This window comes from Copadichromis virginalis, linkage group LG1 (assembly GCF_057382275.1).
Source record: "Copadichromis virginalis isolate Kocher_CV1m ecotype Utaka linkage group LG1, C_Virginalis_male_GT1.1, whole genome shotgun sequence".
Lineage (NCBI taxonomy): Eukaryota > Metazoa > Chordata > Actinopteri > Cichliformes > Cichlidae > Copadichromis > Copadichromis virginalis.
In genome coordinates this window covers 7,242,275-7,264,162 of record NC_140618.1, presented here as the reverse complement: position 1 = coordinate 7,264,162, position 21,888 = coordinate 7,242,275, and the positions used below count along the sequence as shown (strand labels likewise).

General features: G+C 39.9%; 2 protein-coding genes and 1 pseudogene across 3 annotated transcripts; 1 reads left to right on the top strand and 2 right to left on the bottom strand.

Annotated features, from left to right (window-relative positions):
* Positions 1–775: 775 nt before the first annotated feature.
* pdpr (pyruvate dehydrogenase phosphatase regulatory subunit) lies at positions 776–13,996 on the bottom strand. Its single transcript, XM_085440897.1, has 18 exons — positions 13,849–13,996; positions 12,614–12,890; positions 12,265–12,398; positions 11,782–11,863; positions 11,430–11,593; positions 11,189–11,310; positions 10,734–10,851; positions 10,232–10,381; positions 8,605–8,797; positions 8,289–8,413; positions 7,911–8,066; positions 7,640–7,773; positions 5,604–5,752; positions 5,405–5,517; positions 4,960–5,054; positions 4,745–4,834; positions 2,891–3,073; positions 776–2,219 (listed from the first exon to the last, which is right to left on the bottom strand). Exons 2-18 carry the CDS (start codon positions 12,877–12,879, stop codon positions 1,812–1,814), a joined length of 2,682 nt encoding a protein of 893 aa, XP_085297023.1. The 5' UTR covers positions 12,880–12,890; positions 13,849–13,996; the 3' UTR covers positions 776–1,811.
* Positions 13,997–14,393: 397 nt separating this feature from the next.
* On the top strand, positions 14,394–16,943 carry LOC146718254 (uncharacterized). Its single transcript, XM_085440784.1, has 3 exons — positions 14,394–15,030; positions 15,347–15,482; positions 15,742–16,943. Exons 1-3 carry the CDS (start codon positions 14,435–14,437, stop codon positions 16,489–16,491), a joined length of 1,482 nt encoding a protein of 493 aa, XP_085296910.1. The 5' UTR covers positions 14,394–14,434; the 3' UTR covers positions 16,492–16,943.
* On the bottom strand, positions 16,933–21,099 carry LOC146718253 (uncharacterized; annotated as a pseudogene). Its single transcript, XR_014921586.1, has 4 exons — positions 21,079–21,099; positions 18,469–18,663; positions 18,304–18,380; positions 16,933–18,054 (listed from the first exon to the last, which is right to left on the bottom strand). The product of XR_014921586.1 is annotated as an uncharacterized LOC146718253 (transcript).
* Between the last annotated feature and the right edge of the window lie 789 nt (positions 21,100–21,888).

Below are 21,888 nucleotides of genomic sequence, written 5' to 3'. Positions count from 1 at the left end.
AGCGTGGCTGGCAAGAAAGGGTATAAAAGAAGTAATGACATGGCCTCCTTGTTCACCTGATCTGAACCCCATTGAGAACCTGTGGTCCATCATCAAATGTGAGATTTACAAGGAGGGAAAACAGTACACCTCTCTGAACAGTGTCTGGGAGGCTGTGGTTGCTGCTGCACGCAATGTTGATGGTGAACAGATCAAAACACTGACAGAATCCATGGATGGCAGGCTTTTGAGTGTCCTTGCAAAGAAAGGTGGCTATATTGGTCGCTGATTTGTTTGTTTTGTTTTTGAATGTCAGAAATGTATATTTGTGAATGTGGAGATGTTATATTGGTGTCACTGGTAAAAAAAATAATTGAAATGGGTATATATTTGTTTTTTGTTAAGTTGCCTAATAATTATGCACAGTAATAGTCACCTGCACACACAGATATCCCCCTAAAATAGCTAAAACTAAAAACAAACTAAAAACTACTTCCAACAACATTCAGCTTTGATATTAATGAGTTTTTTGGGTTCATTGAGAACATGGTTGTTGTTCAATAATAAAATTATTCCCTAATTCTGCACTCCCTGTACAGGTGAAGTATCACTGAACTAAATCCCTATTAGCCCTGGACCTGGTGCTTTATAGTTCTGAGTAACGAAAGAAAGAAATACGGTTTTGGAAAAACATCTGAAATTATGTCTCAGAAGGTCAGATTTAGAAATCAAATATTTAATTATAAATCATATTTTTAAAAAGCATGACTGAAAATAGAGATTTTGTACACACTAGTTATACAAAAATACAATTTATTTTGAGTCGCAGTTTCTTTACACAAACATCTAAACTCTGAACCAGGCAAAAGTCAAACCACAAATGTAAGATATTAGATATTGTAGACTCCAGTCACAGAGTTCCTGTCCCATCTTGGCTTCTCTCACCAGCCACACATTCAGCAAAACATCAACAAAACAAAGCATAAACATCGAGTGCAACAATGCTTCATAACGACAGAACATAAATAACAAATTGAAAGTACATTACAACAGGTTCCACACACACCGCAAAATAAGCTCACAACTGACAATGACACTTTCAAGGGAAATGATGGAATTCTGGGAAATCCTGGGAATCCTTTTAACAGGAGTGGAAGTTTAGTAATGGGCAAAAGACTAATGATTATCCCAGGATTTTTTATGCTTCCCAGGGCTTTCCTCTATTCAGGAAAATACCATTTCCTTCATCATCAGGTGTAATGCTGACAAAGTTGTAAAGTGTCTGAATTAAGCCACTCTTTACATCACATCACTCATATCTTTACAGCAGCAAATATATGGTTTGTAAAATGACAATAGAGTCAACAACTACATGGACTGTAGCCATCTGCAGAGTGGGAAGTTTACAACAGTACTGGAGAAGATTGTCAGTCAAATCCCTTCTGGATAGGTTACAGAGAACAAATTGGAAAAAGTCTTCAGCATCTTCTGCTGATGTTGCCTTAACAAAGGCACTTAACCAGAGAGTGTCTCAGACAGCCATGAGACTGTGTTTAAGAGTGAAGCTGGGCAGGGCTGAGAAACAACGGCAGAATTTGATGAGACAAGAGCTTTGTATTTAATGCAGCAAAAGCATCTGGAGCGTATTAAATATTGCACTTTGAAAGAGGGAGATGCAACAAGGAGATTAAATATTAGAGTTACGAGGAGTGATTGTGCATAAAGCCCTCTCATTAGGAGACATAAAAGGAAAGAAAGGTTGGCACTGCAAGGTAAGAGCAGGAGTGGATTTGGTGGAGGAGTGTCACGGGAAAGTTTTGCGTTACTCTGCATCACTTCCCCTGCAGGTTGCTGAGCTCAATGTCATCCTTGCGGCGCTTTTGTTGGGTGAAGAGGGAGCTGAACGGGTAGAGCTTGGCTTTGGCCGGATAGCGCTGACCAGCAATGTCCACCTCGTAGTCCCCGCGGTTGATGAAGTCAGGAGTGATGGCTGTAGGGAGCCCCTCAGGGCCAAGGGGTGGAGACACAAAGCCCAGGCAAACATGGCGCTCCAGGGTGTAGCTGTAGGCGCTGCTGGTGGTTGTCCCCGCTAGTTGATCATTACGATAGACGGGCTCACCCCACCACGGCCACAAGTCGAGCTCGGTGTCATGGTCCTCCAGAACCAGCATGACAAACCGTCGTGTCACACCGTCCTGACGCTGCTGAAGCAATGCCTCACGGCCGATGAAATCTGTGTCCTGATGGAGAGAAAAAGGCAGGGGGTGTGAAGAAGATGACGATAAATAGAGGAAATTAGGCCCTAAGAACCTTCACTAAGTTAGTGAAGATCAACTTGAGTAAACAACACAATGGCCCTGCTATGTGCAGCTCTGCTGGAGTAGCATAAGACCACCATGTTTTAAAGTCACCCACCTTTTTTTTAACAACACCATAAAACTTAAAACAGTCTGTGAAACCAGCGTTAAACTGTAGATGCCTTTAATCAGCACCGCGCTGACACTGCTCTAAGCAGCAGACAGCTCACCTGATGTTCCACCCTTTCAAAATGAGACAGACAGTAAACTTTACACCTGCTACTTTAAAGTGCCACCTGTTGTGCCTGCGGGTGCAGCCCGGTGACAAATTCCCTGCTGCATCATGACAAAGACTGCACCAAGATGTTGAGTGCTTTAATTATTCTACTCTTCATCTCTCATCTTTCAACCATTTTAAAGCAAAAGAGGGAAAGTTTGAAACTTAATAAGTAGAGTCAAATAAAGCATCTTATGCATTTCTATCATATTGGCAAAGTAAAAATGTAGCTGACTAACTGATCAGTCTATTAGGATGAGGCAGTTCGATGTACAAAGAAAAACAGTCTCCAATATGGGTAGGATCAGATATTATATGTTTAAAACTGTCAACAGACCTTGTCAAACTTGACCCTGAACTCTCGTCCACACTCCAGCGGGGTCGTGAAGGCGTCGAGGTCTTGACCCCAGAAGGCGAAGAATTTCTCTATGCGTAGACTTCGCAATGCGTAGTACCCTGCGTTACGGATCCCGTACTTCTGACCCACTGACATCACCTCGTTGTACACGTGCAGTGCGTACTGTGGAGAGCAGAGGAACGGGTGTCTTATACTCTATATGGCATTTCCGGTACACTGAAATGTGAGAGTGTTTTTTGTTTTTTTAAACACCATCATACATGCCAGGTTCTCAGTAATCAGACAGAATAAGCCATGCAAAAATCATATCACTTTTAACCATTAACAATAAAAACACAACACATGTGTGACACTGAATTATCACAATTTTAAGTCCTAGAGTCCTGGTGACTCTTTCCTACATTTGCTACAAGAAACTGGATATTTTCTAGGATTTTCCTCTGGAAGTTTGTCTTGTGAAGATACTTGTATTTTATAACAACAGAGTCAAGGCAGCTAAGGACACTTTGATTCTCTTGGGACTTTAATTGGACATAATTTGACAGTATAATTGTGTAATAAATGTTTTATCCATCCTTACACCATTTTCTGCTTTTAAATGATCATTGTAGTATAAAAAAATAAAAAAAAAACTCCTCTTTCAGCCATTCCTGAACTTCACACTGCAATCATCCATTTTGAAATTTGAAAATCTTCTCTGGTCCACCAAAACCTTCAACCACAACTCTGATCCTCATAAAAGGACAAGTTAAACCCTTGATTGTTTGTGTTTTTCACTCATTCATCCTTATCTTCTCACAGTCTAAGGTTGATTCCTTATTAATACACTTTTACTTCTACCACCTAATAAAGCTTTTTTTCAGTTCTTTCCCAGTAATGATGTATTACAAGAAAAAGATCAGAATCAAAAGATATTGTCAGAAATTTTTGAATAATGTTTCATTTTTTTAATCCTATGGCTATGCTTAACTCATTCACTGCCATTGACGTCTATAGACGTCAATTACGTTTTTCAATGGGAGGGGCTAGAATACAACCTCGGGCAGCTTGTCAGTGAATTTTATTTTTTCATATATTTGTAAATAAATTGTTTTGATAAAACATAACCTTTCTCAGTGTTATTTCTGTTTTATAGAAGTGAAAAACTATTTTATATGTTAGAGGTGTCACAAAGCAAGAAATATTAGTGTCAAAGGCACTTTTCTGCTTGAAATGTATTTTTCACAAAAAGCTCGTTTTCTCCCTTTTTTTGGTCAAAACAGGCATTTTTGGTGGAACCCACCTCTCTTCTACAGCTGATTACTAAAGAATGGAAAATGGTAGAAACAAGCTTTTTTTTTTTTTGGATGAAAGAAGAGAGTCTGTTCTTCATTTTGGTAGGTTCAGCGTTTATATGATCATAACACACAGTTTTCTGTGGCTCTTCAAAAATGAGTAAAAATGCTCAAAAACCCTGGCAGTGGGGAGTTACCTGATTTGAAAATGGCTGGCAGTGAATGAGTTAATTAATTTCCTGTGAAAGTAAAAAACAAAACAAGAAGTGTTGTTTTTTTGTAAATGACTTGTTGTCACCCACACTTTGGAAAACAACAATAGAAAAACAATACTTATTTCCATCTTTGGCATTTCAAGATAAAACCCAAGTTATAGAAAAACTAAATGTTGAAGAATAACGGGGAGTTGTGTGATTAACTGTAAAAAAAAATAAAATAAAAAAAAAATTATATATATATAAAAAATAACTCATGTAACATACTCATGGGTTGTTGTCACTTTATCAACCATCCTGTGACGAGGTATCTATTAAATATCTGTGTGTGTGTAGGACTGCACCTCAATGGGGATGTAGAGCATGAAACCTGGTTCCCCAGTGTGAGTCATGCTCATGACTCTGATCCCGTTGGCATAGCCCACACTCATCTCCTGTAAACACACATGCACATAAACATGGTCAGTTTACTCCTCTTGGCAGGGTGAAGAGACAGACTGATGAAACAGTCATTTAAAAAAAACAAGCCATCAGCTTTGCTGTATCTAGCTTTCCCTACCTTACAGAACATGGAGGGGAAATGGTCAGGTGTCATGGAAACATATGACAGTTCAGCAAGAACATCCATAGCTCGAGGTCCAATCAGATTTAAAGCTGAGAAGAATAAGAGTTATAAACACTTAACAGACTTTCTGGTTAACAAAGCCCACATCTGATGTTATATTACACATGCAAAAACAGAATCTGGTACAACTGTTGCTCACATTTTACACAATTAAGATGACTGCATTAAAAATACACAAGATCTACTTTCAGACATGTAATTAATGCCATCCCTCCACAGACTTCATCCCTCTGGTGTCTGATTTTTAAGGTTATTTAAATAACTGGGTTACAAGTCGACAGTGGATTGTTTTGACTTTTTGCATTGTTTCTCCTTTTAAATGTTATATGAGCACTAGATGGCGATATCAGAGCAGAAACCCCAGTTGCTGCATGCGTACCAGTGTACTTCCAGCTGACATCCTCTAGGTGGAGGTGTGGGTCATTAGGCATGTGCTTCTTTATCCAGGACCAACAGTGGACCTGCTGGTCCGTTGGAGAGATGATGAAGAAGCTGGACAGCAAATGAGAAAGTAAGCAATTTTTAAAAAATCTGTCATGTACTAGTATCTACAGTGCCACTGCACAGATGTTTCAAACCTGTTCTTGCTGAGGCGGACCACACTGCAGTCGTTCTCATAGCCACCTCTCTCATTCAGCATGCCGGTGTGGACAATGTGTCCAACGGGAACATCCAGGTCATTGGCACAGAGATGTTGCAGCAGTTCCAAGGCTTGGTCACCTGTTGACTGAGCCATCAGGACAGAGCAGAGGATTTAACCTGAATACTTTTAAAGCTACAGTGGGGCAAAAAAGTATTTAGTCAGCCACCGATTGTGCAAGTTCCCCCACCTAAAATGATGACAGAGGTCAGTAATTTGCACCAGAGGTACACTTCAACTGTGAGAGACAGAATGTGAAAAAAAAAATCCATGAATCCACATGGTAGGATTTGTAAAGAATTTATTCGTAAATCAGGGTGGAAAATAAGTATTTGGTCAATAACAAAAATACAACTCAATACTTTGTAACATAACCTTTGTTGGCAATAACAGAGGTCAAACGTTTACTATAGGTCTTTACCAGGTTTGCACACACAGTAGCTGGTATTTTGGCCCATTCCTCCATGCAGATCTTCTCGAGAGCAGTGATGTTTTGGGGCTGTCGCCGAGCAACACGGACTTTCAACTCCCGCCACAGATTTTCTATGGGGTTGAGGTCTGGAGACTGGCTAGGCCACTCCAGGACTTTCAAATGCTTCTTACGGAGCCACTCCTTTGTTGCCCGGGCGGTGTGTTTTGGATCATTGTCATGTTGGAAGACCCAGCCTCGTTTCATCTTCAAAGTTCTCACTGATGGAAGGAGGTTTTGGCTCAAAATCTCACGATACATGGCCCCATTCATTCTGTCCTTAACACGGATCAGTCGTCCTGTCCCCTTGGCAGAAAAACAGCCCCATAGCATGATGTTTCCACCCCCATGCTTCACAGTAGGTATGGTGTTCTTGGGATGCAACTCAGTATTCTTCGTCCTCCAAACACGACGAGTTGAGTTTATACCAAAAAGTTCTACTTTGGTTTCATCTGACCACATGACATTCTCCCAATCCTCTGCTGTATCATCCATGTGCTCTCTGGCAAACTTCAGACGGGCCTGGACATGCACTGGCTTCAGCAGCGGAACACGTCTGGCACTGCGGGATTTGATTCCCTGCCGTTGTAGTGTGTTACTGATGGTGACCTTTGTTACTTTGGTCCCAGCTCTCTGCAGGTCATTCACCAGGTCCCCCCGTGTGGTTCTGGGATCTTTGCTCACCGTTCTCATGATCATTTTGACCCCACGGGATGAGATCTTGCGTGGAGCCCCAGATCGAGGGAGATTATCAGTGGTCTTGTATGTCTTCCATTTTCTGATGATTGCTCCCACAGTTGATTTTTTTCACACCAAGCTGCTTGCCTATTGTAGATTCACTCTTCCCAGTCTGGTGCAGGTCTACAATACTTTTCCTGGTGTCCTTCGAAAGCTCTTTGGTCTTGGCCATGGCGGAGTTTGGAGTCTGACTGTTTGAGGCTGTGGACAGGTGTCTTTTATACAGATGATGAGTTCAAACAGGTGCCATTCATACAGGTAACGAGTGGGGGACAGAAAAGCTTCTTACAGAAGACGTTACAGGTCTGTGAGAGCCAGAGACTTTCCATGTTTGAGGTGACCAAATACTTCTTTTCCACCCTAATTTACAAATAAATTCTTTACAAATCCTACCATGTGAATTCATGGATTTTTTTTTCCACATTCTGTCTCTCACAGTTGAAGTGTACCTCTGGTGCAAATTACTGACCTCTGTCATCATTTTAAGTGGGGGAACTTGCACAATCGGTGGCTGACTAAATACTTTTTTGCCCCACTGTATATGCATTAATTAAAATTGCCTGCATAATTTAAAGAGAAAAAAAAACCCCAACAACAACAAAAAAATTTTCGAGTAGCTAGTACAAACATACATACATAACACTGATAAATATCATATGCTAGCTGGGTATGACCACATAGACAACAGTAGGTAGCACAGCAGCAGTTTTTCCCCTCTCTGCAACCCAGTTCTAATTCTAAGTTTTCCAAAGTGGTTCATGACTCACAGTGAGTTCGAATTTGGTGAAGGAGGACATGTCGATGACACAGACGGCCTCTTTGCAGCATTTCACTTCTGCTCCAACTATGTCAAACCAGTCTGGCTTATAAAAAGTCTTACTCTGGTCCAGGGACAGCAGATCTACAGAGAGAAACAGTCCAATTCAACCAAGTAATTTAATTCATTAGACAAAACTACCTTAAAATCCGTCAAAATCATTTTCAGTCCAAGACTTTGACTAAAGTATTTTTGTACCACTGCTTCTCACTGAGACAAACCTTTTCCTGGAGGAACAAAGTACTTGGGCCTTTCAAAGCCATGTTTCTCCATCCACCGAGCCCCCTGAGTGTCCAGGCGGTCGTACAGAGGACTGGTCCTCAGCTGGCGTCCGGTCTGGAAGTCCCACCGGGGAACCTTCAGCTCATACAGCAGGGCTGAACATTGACACACAAATATTAGAAGGAGAGATAGCAGAGCAAGAATTAGAATATACTGCACATTATAATAAATATCCAACACCTATAGGATTTATAATAATTTAGCTAAAGCAACAGCAGAAATTAATTATTTAAACAGTACACCAAGGTTCAGATGACTATACAGCCTTTGTCTACTTAAAAGCATGAACCAAACACCCAACAAGGCTCACTACTCACGCATGACTTCCATCACTCTGTGTCTCAGGAAGGTTCGGCTGCTCTGCAGGTTGCCAAAGCGTTTGATGTCCAGTGGCCAGACATTGGCGGTGGGGTAGCCATAGGTCATCCACTCTGCCAGGTACCTGGATACCAAACCACACAACAGGCCATTTATCCCTTCTTGTAATGCAAAAAAGGCACGTCCACAACACAGTCTTGATCGCTGCAACTGATAAACCATGGCTGAATTATTTCAGGTGACCCAGTATTGATCACGTGCTTACGTCTAGTCTTAACAGATACAATATATATATATATATATATTTGTTCTTACTTTCCAGCCCCTCCAGCAAAGGCCAGGCCTGAGGAGTTCATCCCTGCCAGCACATAGTATCCAGACACACCTGGGGTCTCACCCATCAGACAGCGCATATCAGGTGTGAAGGACTCCGGACAGTTGACCAGCTGATGGATCTCAGCTGACTCGAGACTGGGCATTCTCCTCAGCAGGGCACTGAGCATCGGCTCTGAAGGCGGAAAACAAAAAGTGCTCTAAAATGTAGCAAATGCAGATGATAATTTAATACAGTTCACTCTAATTAACTTAAACAACCAACCACACCATAACCAAGAAATATTAGTGCTGCTTCTTGTTCTTTTGCTCACCTCTATTGTTGTACAATTACTGGAAAAACCCTGAACCACCTCTCACCATAAATCATCTAAGAGTCTAAAGGTTCCAGCTGCAACCTTAACCCATGTTGTTCCATCAACAGTCCAACATGTTATTCCAAAATAAATGCTGAAAATGAAAATTAAAAAAAAAAAAAAAAATCTAAACCTAAAGACATCCAGGTTAGTATCACATAAGAAAAAAGAAGGCAGCAAATCTTCATATATTCGAGAATCCATAACCAAGGTGTTTTTGCCCATTAAGATGACATATTTTTAAAAATTTAATAATGGATTAACAAAATAATCAAATGAATTGCAGTTCTAACAATATCTATTACAATACATTAATATAATATACATTCATAAAATACAGTACATTCTAACATTATATATTGTGATGGATTCTTTCAACAACCTTTTCAACCCCTACACTTATAAGATAAAATAAATGGAAAAATAACGGCTTCAGAGCGGTCGATCACAGACTGGTTTGGTGATGTGTGCTGCTATAATAAACTCTTGTTTTTATGGCAGCCTGGTATGAGAAATCTCACATTACTGGTTTAAGGCCAAGGCAAACAGTCAGGTGTATTTTTACATGTGTACAGAGAGGTGGGTCAAAATCATTTAAGGTAGCCTTAAACAGAGGTGGATAAAAATAGATATGCCCAGTCTTGCTTGCTTCCTCAGTCTTCTGTAGCTGTTAAATGAAACCAATGAAGGTCTGACTTTGTGTTGTTATTTGAGAGGCGAACCTCATATATAATTTTCAACATTTTAAGACGCAGTCTACAACTGTGGCTATTTTACAGCTAAGAAAAACTAAACACACCTTGCCTTTGTGCTACATTAATGACAGGAGAGTTGATCAAGTGTTCTTCCTATTCAGTTACTCCAGCCATTAACATTATACAATTCAGTGCTGCGGGCAAGACTATTTCAGCTGTCACTGGGCAAGCAGCAGAGTATTGTAAAGTGCCCGACTAGTATTGTAAGGTTAAAGTCCTGCAATATTAGACAGAAAACACCAACAATCTAGTAACTCAATTTGCGCAAGTATTCAGTAAAGATTGGTAGGAAAACGTCCAATTGACAGGCTGAGACCCCCAGCAGAGCCAGGCTCATAGTGGGTCAGCAATCTACATGAAAGTGGTAGATACAGCTGTTACTAGAACCTGACATTCAACATAGGTCGATAAACCATGTTCCTAAAGCTGGGGTTATTTATTTGGAACAATTTTTAATGAATAAAAATACAACATTAATACTTTTTTTTTTTTTTTTACCAAAGTGATCCCAGTCCTCCTGCATGTTCTGGATCTCCAGCTGGTTGCGACCCTCAGTGAAGATGGGTTTGGGGTTTTTCTCAAAGCCTCCTGACAGAAGGCCTCCCTGCCACGGCCGTGCATATATCCTGCCATCCATATCAATCACCACTAGCAAAGAGACACATAGTTAGAAACATCTCCTGGCTGGACTTGTTTTTAGCCTTTCAGCAGGCATTACCATATTGCATATTGCTAAGCACATTATTTGGCTAAGTAAAAAGGTACAGCCTGTGCCCTAGTTTTTTCTTTTTACTATGGGACTAAAAAAAAGGACTAGACATAATTGTCGATCTGATATAAATTGCAATTCGTTAATTAATTTGCCAAAAAACAGGAAAAAAAATCATGAAGTGAATGTTCTTTAATACAGACACGATTTCAGCTGGCTACACAAATTGGACTTTAAAATTCAATAGTGTCTACTGCAAAGGTTACTTCCTAGCTTTTTAATATGTGAGACCTGGTGTCTTGGGTGGAAGTGGCTCCTGGAGAGGTTTGGTGAGGAGGTAGAAGTGTTCACATCCATGGAGGGGAACTGACACCTTCGTCTCACTAGCCTGGCCCAGCTCATAAGCCCACTGGAGCAGAAACAGTCAGAGCAACCAAATACAATCAGAACAATGTGTAGAAACAAGATACTTATAGTCACCATAGGAAACAACTGCTTCAACTAGTTTCAGAGGGAAAAAAGATTATGAAATAGAATTAAATTATTATTATTATTATTATTATGATGATGAAGGAGAAGGAAAAAATTGCTGCCTGTCCTGCTTACATATTTTTGACCAAGCATGACACTGAATTTCCACAGAAACAAAAGTAATTCCAAAATGTTTACAGAGGGGTTTTTTTTGTCACAGATTCCATTTCTCATAGTTTCAGTCTTATTAATGCATCTCCCATAGAGCAATCTACCTGTCCAGCACAGCTGACAAAATATTCACATTTAATGGAACCACGGTCAGTCTCTACAGCTGTTACACATCCCTTCTCTACCAGAACCTGCTGAACACTGGTTCGCTCCATGATCTGAACCCCTGAAGGAGAAGAAAGAGGAAACAAAGGACAAAAGAGGAGGTTACAATTATAGGGTGGGCCAGCAACAGCAGAATACACGATTTATGGTCTACCAAACCAAACTGCAAGTTTGTGTTACCTTGTCCAGCTGAAGCCACAGCAAGGGCATGGTTAACATCTGGTGGAGACACGACAGCATCTTCAGGAAGGTGGAGTGCGCCTACCAGGTCATGAATGTTAACAAGGGGGTGGAGTTTGGCCACCTCTTTAGGTTTAATAATATTACAATTGATCCCCATTACCCTGTGAATGAAGTGAAAGGGTCAAAAGTCATTTATGTTTTTAAATCAGTGAAAGGGGACAATCAGCTGACACTATTATTATTTTAAACAAAAACTTTTGAGTCCCCAAAAGCTTGTCCTCACAAAGCCACTAGAGCTTTACAGCTTAATCCACATAGCTGTGGTCTAAAAACTAACTACAGGACTTACTTCAGCCTTGATGCGAGGCGCTTAAGAGAAATGAAGCGATCCTGATTTTGAGCCAGACACAAAGACCCTGTCTTCACATAACCTGCAACACATACCACACACCACATATGACTCAGTCTATAATTAGTATTCTAGCTTTGCAGCTTGTTTATTGCTGGTGCACATCAAATGATATCTCGGACTTCAACAAATCTGAAATGTTTCTAAATGCATTGAGACAGAAGGCAGTATGTCACAATTTGCTCCCTTGTCTGTTTTATGCTTTAGAAGCTATAATCTGGGAAGATACAAATGCAAACTGTTCTATAATCTAAATTAATAATTAACATTTTAAAAAATATGTGGTGATGTGCATGTGGGAACTGTTAACTATCAGCACCAATAGTAAAATGGTGAAAAAGCAAACCCTTCTAAGAATAAAATAGTTTTAAAAAATTAAAAAAGTTAAATATGACAAAAGCCAAATTCTGTAAATCATCCCACCTGTTTTAACCCCCGTCTCCTCCTCCAGCTGCTGGTAAAGACTACTGGAGTAGTTGGCCATTTGACACTCGATGGAAATGGGCTTGGCCACGCTGACAATACCAGCACATAGTCTTGTTGTTCCTGCACCAAGTCTGGTTAGGATAATAATGGCCAAGAAAGTATTAACACAACAATATCAAATCTAACATTTCTTTCCACTATCACCTCCTAATGTTAAAGCTATCCCTACTCTCATATAATATCAGTGGTCTGAGTCAATAACATAAAGAACATCTCTCTCTTCGTGCTAATTTTAAGACAACAAACACAATGGCTTATCTGTAATTTGTTGAGCTGAAACACTCACCTGCCCTGCTCAAGTAGTACAATATCAGTCCAGCCCAGTCTAGCCAGGTGGTAGGCCACTGATGTTCCCACAATACCTCCTCCACAGATGACAACCCGGGCCTGCCTGGGCAATGGAAGCAGCTGGGAGTCTCCACTGACAGTCAAACACCGAGGGGAAGTCCAGAGACCCCTGCCTACCAATCTATACCCCGTCTGGTGAAGCAGCCGCAGCCGGGGGAGCATAACAGGGGACAGAGCCCTGGAGCTCCGCACACAGCTGGACATAGCTGTGCTTTCTGCAATAAGAGACACGGGATCTAAAGTTACTCTATAACCTTAAATAGAGGACAGTACCACAGTGAATACAGCAACAATGACCCTAACTTTACAAATATCATGATATAATTTTAGTAACATATGATCCGTTTTCTACAGTTTGCAGGGTGTGATATAGACCTCTTGTATTATTTTAAGTTGCTGTATTTTTTTTAATCTGAAATAATTTGATATTTGCTGTAGATAGGGTTGTGTCAATGTCACAGTTTCATTTTAATTTGGCTAGGTAGATACTAATAAAATTATTACTACACCACAATCTATACATCTCTGACAGTACTGCTGACCTTTTCTGCTAACAGCATGGATTAGTTTGCGTTCTAAAGTTGCTATGTCAGGGCCTTTGAAAGTGTCTACTATAAACCAGATTAAATTGTCAACACTGGAAGTCGCTAGTTTCCATAAGGTTACAAAGATGCACTGCTGTTCCTAAACTTAAGTTGCTACATTTAGCTTAACCAGACATAATCGAAAGTAAATACAACATTAAACACTTTGAATAGGGCCTGGGAAATCAGCAAGGTGAACTTACAACAGTCCTTCAAATGTCTTGCTTGTATTATAAAGACTGCTGTTAGCCTTGAAGCACTGCTTTAGCTTTACTTGTATTCTTAGCAGCACAGCTAGCTTTAGCTAACAGCATGTCGGTATCTTTGTGATTTTTTGTGATATTTAGATTAGTGGTAGATACCTAGCAGACGTGTAGATGACCAAAGTCACGCACAAAGTTCCTAACATTTGGGGGGTATGTGTTGGTACTACTAAAGTTAGCACTACTGATAATGTTAGTCACATAGCACAGCTTAGGCTATCGAAAAGCTAGCCAATGTTTATTATTTTTGCTAACACGACGGCTAAACCAGGCAGAAAATCTTCTCTAATCATAACACTTATTTTTCACAACTACATTAAACTTACCGATTTAGTTAAGTCCAGTGATTATGATATTTCAACAGAAGGATAGTCACTAAGGTGTAAATGAAAGCCAAATTCAGAGACTCCCGTTAGTTAAGTGGTACCTCTTCCGGTATAACCCTTCAAAATAAATTACGTCTGCGTCTTTTTAGAATGGCTTCAGTAGCGGTGGAGCGGTTATCAGCGAAAACATTGAACTCATCCAACTCAAATGCTTAGGGTATATCTAGAAAGTTGCAAACCTACTTATTGTTAATCTAATTATTTTTTCTAAAAATTTTATTTTTTTTCTATTTTTATTGTTTGTTTGTTTTTTTATTGTTTGTTTGTTTTGTTTTTTGTTTTTTTTATCTCGAATTTACCTTTTCTTCCTGCCCCTTGTGCTGCTGTAACAAATTAATTTCCCCAATATGAGATTAATACTAAATTTCGCAGTGTGACTTTTAAAATATGTTAGGTTGCTGAATTGTTGCTGCAATGGACTACTTGCACTAGGGCATGTGACGTATTTCCGTTTCCAAATACTACCGCTTGGGCATTTCCGGTATGTTTGTTTATCTATCGTTTGCTATGCTAATGTCGCTTCAGAATGAGTATAAAAAGGAAAGTATTTAAAACAGAATATTTTCAAAAACAAGAGAAGAAATACTCCGAGCATTGCTGTGTCCCACTTTGTTCGGCTTCAGCCAAATTTAACGGCATACTAAGTTTTCATGGCTTTCCGACCCTTTCCGACTTGAGAAGACAATGGCTGGTAAACATACGACGGGATCATTTCACGATTACCTCTCACACCAGGGTCTGCTGCAGACACTTTGCCAGTGATCAACTCATAGAGCCAACAACCCTCGGTGGTCGAAGGCGGCTTATTAAAGGTGCTGTACCAACACTTTTTGAGTGGAATGGCTATAAAGTTGAACCACCGCGGCCTGGTGTTTGGGAGAGAACGGAGCGACGCCCAGAACTAGTTCCTCCTGACGATCAAGAAGACCACAGTCTTACAAGAGATCATGACTACTGCTCAGTCCCTGAGCCGTCTGCATTGGACATATCTGCATCAGCTGCAGAAGACCTGTCCAAAGACGTGGAGACTCTGAGGAAGGAAATACAGGAGTTACGTGTCCAGCGAGAATTTGGGTTACAGCGTTTTGCTGGCTCCGACACTGACATCCGATTCTATACCAGGTACACCTAAGTTCTATCCAAGCTAACTGTTTAAAATATACCAAGGTCACCATCAGTTAAATTTAGAAAGTTTTTCCAGTCTTAATGAAAACAAAATAGATATTTACTTTTTCTCTGCTGACTGTATGTTTCATCTAGATGCTTTAGTATTTAAACGATATTCTAATGCTACAGATAAAATACAACACCAAATACTCTTAATCAAACTATTTTATACAGCATGTCATTAGCATATTTGTCACAGTTTACATTATTTTTATGTCAGTGTGTAATGTTAATTAATGATTGACACGATGTATGTCTCTCTCGTGAATAGATTTCCAAGCTATGATCATTTGATGGCATTTTGGTTTTTGATTGAGCCTTGTATCTATAAAATGATCCGGGTTTCAAGAGCCAAGTCAGCTGCCAATCGGAACGAAGAAGTGTTGACACCTGCACGCACATCAACGGTAGGTTATGGGTTTGTTTGGTAGTTAGAACTAGAGGTGTAATGTTATTGTATTTATGTACAATAACATTACATTATGTACAATAGCGCTAGACTCAGTATCCTACATACATACACCTGTGTACTACAGCACCTCATTGTTTACCCCATGGTACAGTGTAGTATGCATAACCATTACAAAACATTTAGCCAAGAAAAGCATAATTTTACTAGTTCATAGCTTAAGGAGTAACATTTTCCCTTTTGTTTTCACCTTCCAGAGGCAGCTGCTACAGCCAATTGACGAGTTTTTTCTTTTCCTGGTTTTCCTGTCAGTTGGTTTGAAGGAGAGGGACCTGGCACACCGATTTAACATACACCAGTCCACAGTGAGCCGCATTATTGCAAAATGGACAAATTTTCTTGCCACTGTACTGGGGTCTCAATGCATTTGGCTTACACGTGAAGAAGTGCAAGCTTACCTCCCTGAGGAATTCAAAGATTTCTCAGACACCCAGATGATCCTTGACTGTACAGAGCTGAGGTGTCAGACACCATCCTCACCACTTCTCCAAAGTGAAATGTACTCTTCGTACAAATCCCACTGTACGATGAAAGCCCTGGTTGGCATAGCTCCACATGGTCCAGTGACATTCATCTCTAATCTGTATGCTGGTTCGGTTAGTGACAAGGAACTATTCAAACAATCAGGCATTGCTGAGAAGTTGACTGAAGACATGGCAGTGATGGTAGATAAGGGCTTCCTAATCACCGATTGTTGTAAATGCAAAGTGTACTGCCCACCTTTTCTATCTAAGCAGAAGCAGATGCCAGCATACCAGGTTAAGGAGACGCAGGCCATAGCCAGACTCAGGGTACATGTGGAGCGAGTCATTATGAGGATAAAACAGAACAAACTTTTTGATAGCATCATTACCATGTCACATGTTTACAATATCAACCAACTGTTTGCAGTAGCATGTATGCTGTCAAATTACCAGAACACAGCATTAGTTAAAAAAATGGGTTAAGTGAGACAAGATGGTTTTTTCCCAAGACACCGGTGCCAGTACAAGTAACTTATGGAAAATGACCTGCAGCTGAGGCCACTACAGTTGCATTTCTTCCTTCTCAGCTGACAATACTTGATTACAGAAATAGTACTTGAGTGCTGATAGTTGAGTTTGTTATTAATAATTCAAATTCATTGCAAATGTTGAATGTTAATAATACTGTTTAATTATACTACTATATTACTATTCAGATTCAACAAAATTGTTTATCAAAATTATAAAGTAAATCACTAAATCGTTTTAAAATCATCATACCATTTGTCATTTTCTTCATTCAGTTGTGTTATTGTCTAAATGTATATCAGTATGCTAGGCATGGAGTTTTAAATACTTACCATGTAAATAAGTTCTGCACAAATTCAATCTTTTAATGTGTGTTTTTAAAAAATGAAATTGATGCCATTGCTTAAATAACTGTTTATTGATTTCACATAAAAGTAACATGTAACAACAAAAGAATTCATGAAATATATTGCAAATAAAACCTCAGTTATTTTGTTCCAGCCAGCCTGAAGGATCTGTTTTCCTTTTTGCTATGTTTTCACTGTTCATTTTTCCCCAAACACGGGTATCTTGGCATATATATGTGAAAAAATAAGTAGTCAGCCTTTTCTCTGATTGCATTGTGCACATCTGTATCCATGTATATTCTTTGCACTAGGTAGTCCTCTTGTGCCCACACAACAAAGTCACACCACTGCATCCCACTGATGAGCAGTTGTCCTTGCACTTGCCAATAATATGCGTGGCTCTTTTTTAGTTTAGGGGTACCACATTCCATTTGCACATATTTGCAGTCAAAGTTTTGCACATTGGGACATTTGCATTTGACGAGGCCAAACTGGGGGTATTCATTGGGGTCAAAAACAACACCATCAGGAGATGCAGCAAGCCAGGGGGCAATGGGGTGAATGACCAGACCACAGGGTGAGTAGTTAACATTCATTAGCCTACTATACTCTGCTGCTATTGCAAGCTCCATCTCAATTCCCCTCCTCATGTCTGCTGTCTGCCTTGTTCCCTTCAATATACGCTCTGCTAGTGACTGCAGAGCTCTGGCCTCTGACGTGACACACCTCCCGAAACCTAGAGGCAGTCACTCTGGGCCTGCGGAGCTGATGCCACTCAGACGAAGAGCTTTGCTCACGTGTAGCTTCCTCTATTTTGTGAGCCATTTCCAGAGTTACAGACAAGCTTTTCAGATGCAGAAGCTCTTCTTCTGAGCACACAAACACACAATCTGATGGCAAGATGTCATACCCCTCCAGAGGCAAGTGCGGTGTTGGTGGTGCATCACGGTGTAGTGTGATGTACCGGGTTGTCAAAACCAGCTGCTGATATGACAGAACACTGCCCTCCTGCACCAGCCCAAAGGCACTTTCCACAAGGGGCTTGTCAGGTCTCATGTTCATTGTGGTCACAAGTGGCCTGTCCTCAATATTAAATTTTGCATATGCCTCCGTTATTCTGAACAAGCAGGGATCTGGTAACGGACCCACCATGCCTCTGTAGAAGCCACTCCTAAAGAAAACATCAATGACAATAATGTAAGAAAGAAGGTTATTATACTGAACAACAACTAAACTAAAAAGGTGTAAAACAGTGGTGCATAAGTTAGAGACTGGGATGTATATGTACATGACTGAGTTAGCAGTCTTCAGAAAGTGTAATGTTGTATGTAAATTAATACCTATTCTGACACATGTATGTATGAACAAATAGCAACATACATTTGTAACACATGAAACCAAATTTTACAAATCTAATTACCGTACTCCAGTCTGGGCCACCCTATTTGGTACCGGCTTAGTGAAGATCATGGAGTTGATGGGTCCTGGCTTCACACCCTAACAGAAGACACATTTACTATGGATGGTGTTGCTGTTCATATGTAAACATGGACTAATTCAAAAACTTTAACCTCATTTAAATTACCACTGTCCGTGGCTTGTGCCATTGCTGTTCAGATTCCATGCAGCTATGCACAGGGGGGACAACTGGCACTCTGAGTTGTGAGTAGTGTGCTGTTTGGAAGAGCAATGCCACTGTGTGATTGCACATAACAGCGCCTGCCACACAGGAGCACTCGCTATGTGTCAGTACCACCGGCGATGAATCCAGAAGCTTAATCTAAGAAGAAAGAACGAAAATTAAAAATGTAACATCTTCATGGAAGAGCCGAACAGGAACATAGTTCAGTGTTATGGTTACTGACCCCTACAGGCTTACCCTCTTGAATGCTTAGTGTTTCTTTCTCTCCCTATTAAAACAACTTAGCCATCCTTGATAACTGTAATAACTTAGATTGTGTATATTTGCAGTATTAATTTGGTGTCAAATGTTTCTGATCACCCAAACACACGTTGAGTAAACTATCCGACTAGTCAAATTAGGAGTGATAAAGCAGGGAGACAAGGAAAACATTCAAGTTGATGGGCCTTTAGGAATGAACTTAACTAATGCTTAAATAAACTGAACCCCACTGAACGGGGATTAACAACTTTACACAGCTTCCTGCCTGTGTGGTGCCTCACTCTTCCTCATTGACTTGTAGCACAGGGCTCTCACACCGACCTCCCCTGACAACCTGTCTTTATTGGACACTGAATAAAGATACAAGTACCATTAGCATTATTTCTGTATTACTCATGTCAGCACGTCTTAAACATATATACTTTACACTTAGCAAGAGTAGCATTAGGTAGTTAACTACCTCCTTAGTTAGCCAACTACCTAACGCTATTATAACAGTGTCTAACAACAAAAGTGACATTAGTTAAGAAAACCTCAACTATAGTTTCGGACGACATAAAACACCGTTTAAGAAAACATGTAATATAGAGAATTGACATCAAATGAAGGACATAGCGGAGTAACGTAGTGTTTGCATTTGACGTTAGCTAGCGTTTCTTTGTCGGTTAATTTACGTTTTCTTACCTTCGTAGTTGTGTATATATGATGCAGCATATAACTTAAATCCTTTATCTAATTGCTGGCCGGGGTAGTCGTCAATCTGCAAATCCGATGAACATCAGTGATGTTCAATTTTGGGAGCTCTTGTAGGCAGCGAGTGTGGAACGTCGCCATGGTTTAACCACACCGGAAGCACTGGGGCAGGACTACATAGAACGCGGAAGTGATTGTGCAAGTTATTCTTCTCTTAAAAATATCAGCTAGGTTTGCACATCTGGAATATTTAAACATGTCTTTGGTTACATGGGGCCATGTACCTCATTATCGAAGTTTTTTTCTTTCTTTCAACTTCTCAAAGTCAGATTTATCAACACAACTGTCTATGCATACTTACAGTGTTAGGTATTCTGTACAGGGTTGGACACTCCTTTGCCTTGAAAACAACCTTAAATTATCTTATTATTGGTTTAATAAGGTGCTGGAAACATTCCTCAGAGATTTTGGTCCATTTTGACATGATGGCATCACGTAGTTGCTGTAGCTCTGTCAGCTGCACATTCTTGATCTAAATCTTCAGTTCCACCACATCCCAAAGGTGCTCTATTGCATTGAGATCTGAGACTGTGTGGAGGCTATTTGAGTAAAGTGAACTCACTCCAACAGGTAATACACTAGATGTTTCTTAAATGTGATGTTCAAGAAACATCAAGTGCATTAACTTTTTGAAGCCGCCTCTACTCTAAAGGAATATGAACATGGCCACCAGCAATACGCAGAAAGGCTGTAGGGTTTAAACAATGCTCAGGTGGTAAGGGGTCCAAACTGTGCAAAGAAAATACCCCCAATATGATTACACCAGCAGCAGCAGCCTGAACTGTTACAAGACAAGGTAGGTTCATGCTTTCATGTTGTTTAAGCCTAACAGAATGTTGCACTTCTATATTCATTGGACCAAGGCAGTTTTTCTAGTCTTCTATTGTCAAATGTTTCTGAGCCCATGTGAATTGTAGCCTCAGCTTCCTGTTCTTCACTGACAGGAGTGGCACCCAGTGTGGTCTTATGCTAGTGTAGTTCTGCTTCAAGAGTTGACTTGTGTGCCCAGAATGGCCAGAGGTCGACCATTCTTCTCCGACTTCTGATATCAACAATAAGCATTCTAGAGATGGTTGCGTGGGAACATCTCAGTAGATCAACAGTTTCTAAAATGTTCAGACTAGCCTGCCCGGCACTAATGACCATGCCAAATTCAAAGTCACGTAAATCACTTTTCTGACACATTCTGATGCTTAGTTTGAACTTCAGCAGGTCATCTTGACCGTGTCTGCATGCTTAAATGGATGACTGAGTTGCTGCCATGTGATTGGCTAATTACACATTTGTGTTGATAAGCAGTTGAATTGGGAAACTTAAGAAGGGGCTGGCAAGTGTGTATTGCAATAGCATAGAGCTGGGCCTGCACAGAGGTAACCACTGAGGGGAGCCAAAAACCTTCTGTATAGGATTTGTAAGTATTGTCTGCATGCTTCTGTGGCTGCAGTGTTCTAGTAAAACAAAGGGTACTAAATATGCGTTCCAGTCTATTTCTAGTTCTAATTAATATTCATGCTCACAAAAGGTAGAAATATAACTTACTCTCAGGAAGCGCTCCCTCATGTTAGCGAAATTAACTCCCAGAGGGTTAGTAACCCTGTTACTACTGCTACCCTATTTTCAAGAAGGTCAAAATGCAATATTATAATGCAATTAAGAATATTCTATAAGTAATTCAACTTTTTCAGCAGGTTTAATTTTACTGTTAATTTTGTTTTTACCTTAAATTGTCTGTACAATAGTCCAGCCTTCTCATTCAGTTTCACATTTTTTCACACAAACAAGGGAGAGAAAAATTAAAAAGATAGCAACAAAGTTCTTTTGAGATTTCACACGTAATCAGGTTAAACTGGGATTTGTAAAGAGGTGAACCCATGTCCACTGTGTATGGGGGTCACACAGAATAATCATTCTTGTAATCAGCTTTTCTAAATGTATTTTTAACATGTTGCACTGCAAAGTAAAATAAGTACGCAAATTTTATTTGTGTACTTATCTTTTAAATTTTAAAAGGAAGGAACCTTTTTTGAGTTTTTAGTGGAAAATAACTGACTACATTACTCCCATTAATTGTTAATAGTATATTTACATGTAATCTTTTCTTCATAAAACACATTCATGCTTATCTCTGTGTGTTTCCTTGTTTTTAATTCACTTAATAATTAGATAAGTTGCATATTTTAAATACTACTTAGTTTAAGTAGCAAAACTTTGTGTAATAATCCATTTAATATGCTAGGGGGAAAGTGCCGTGATTGACCGAGGAGAGAATCAAAAAACTGTTCCTAAAAATAAAAATGTAGCAATAGCAGATTCATCCTGAATATGGGGCTTTTATTCCAGTTTGATTTT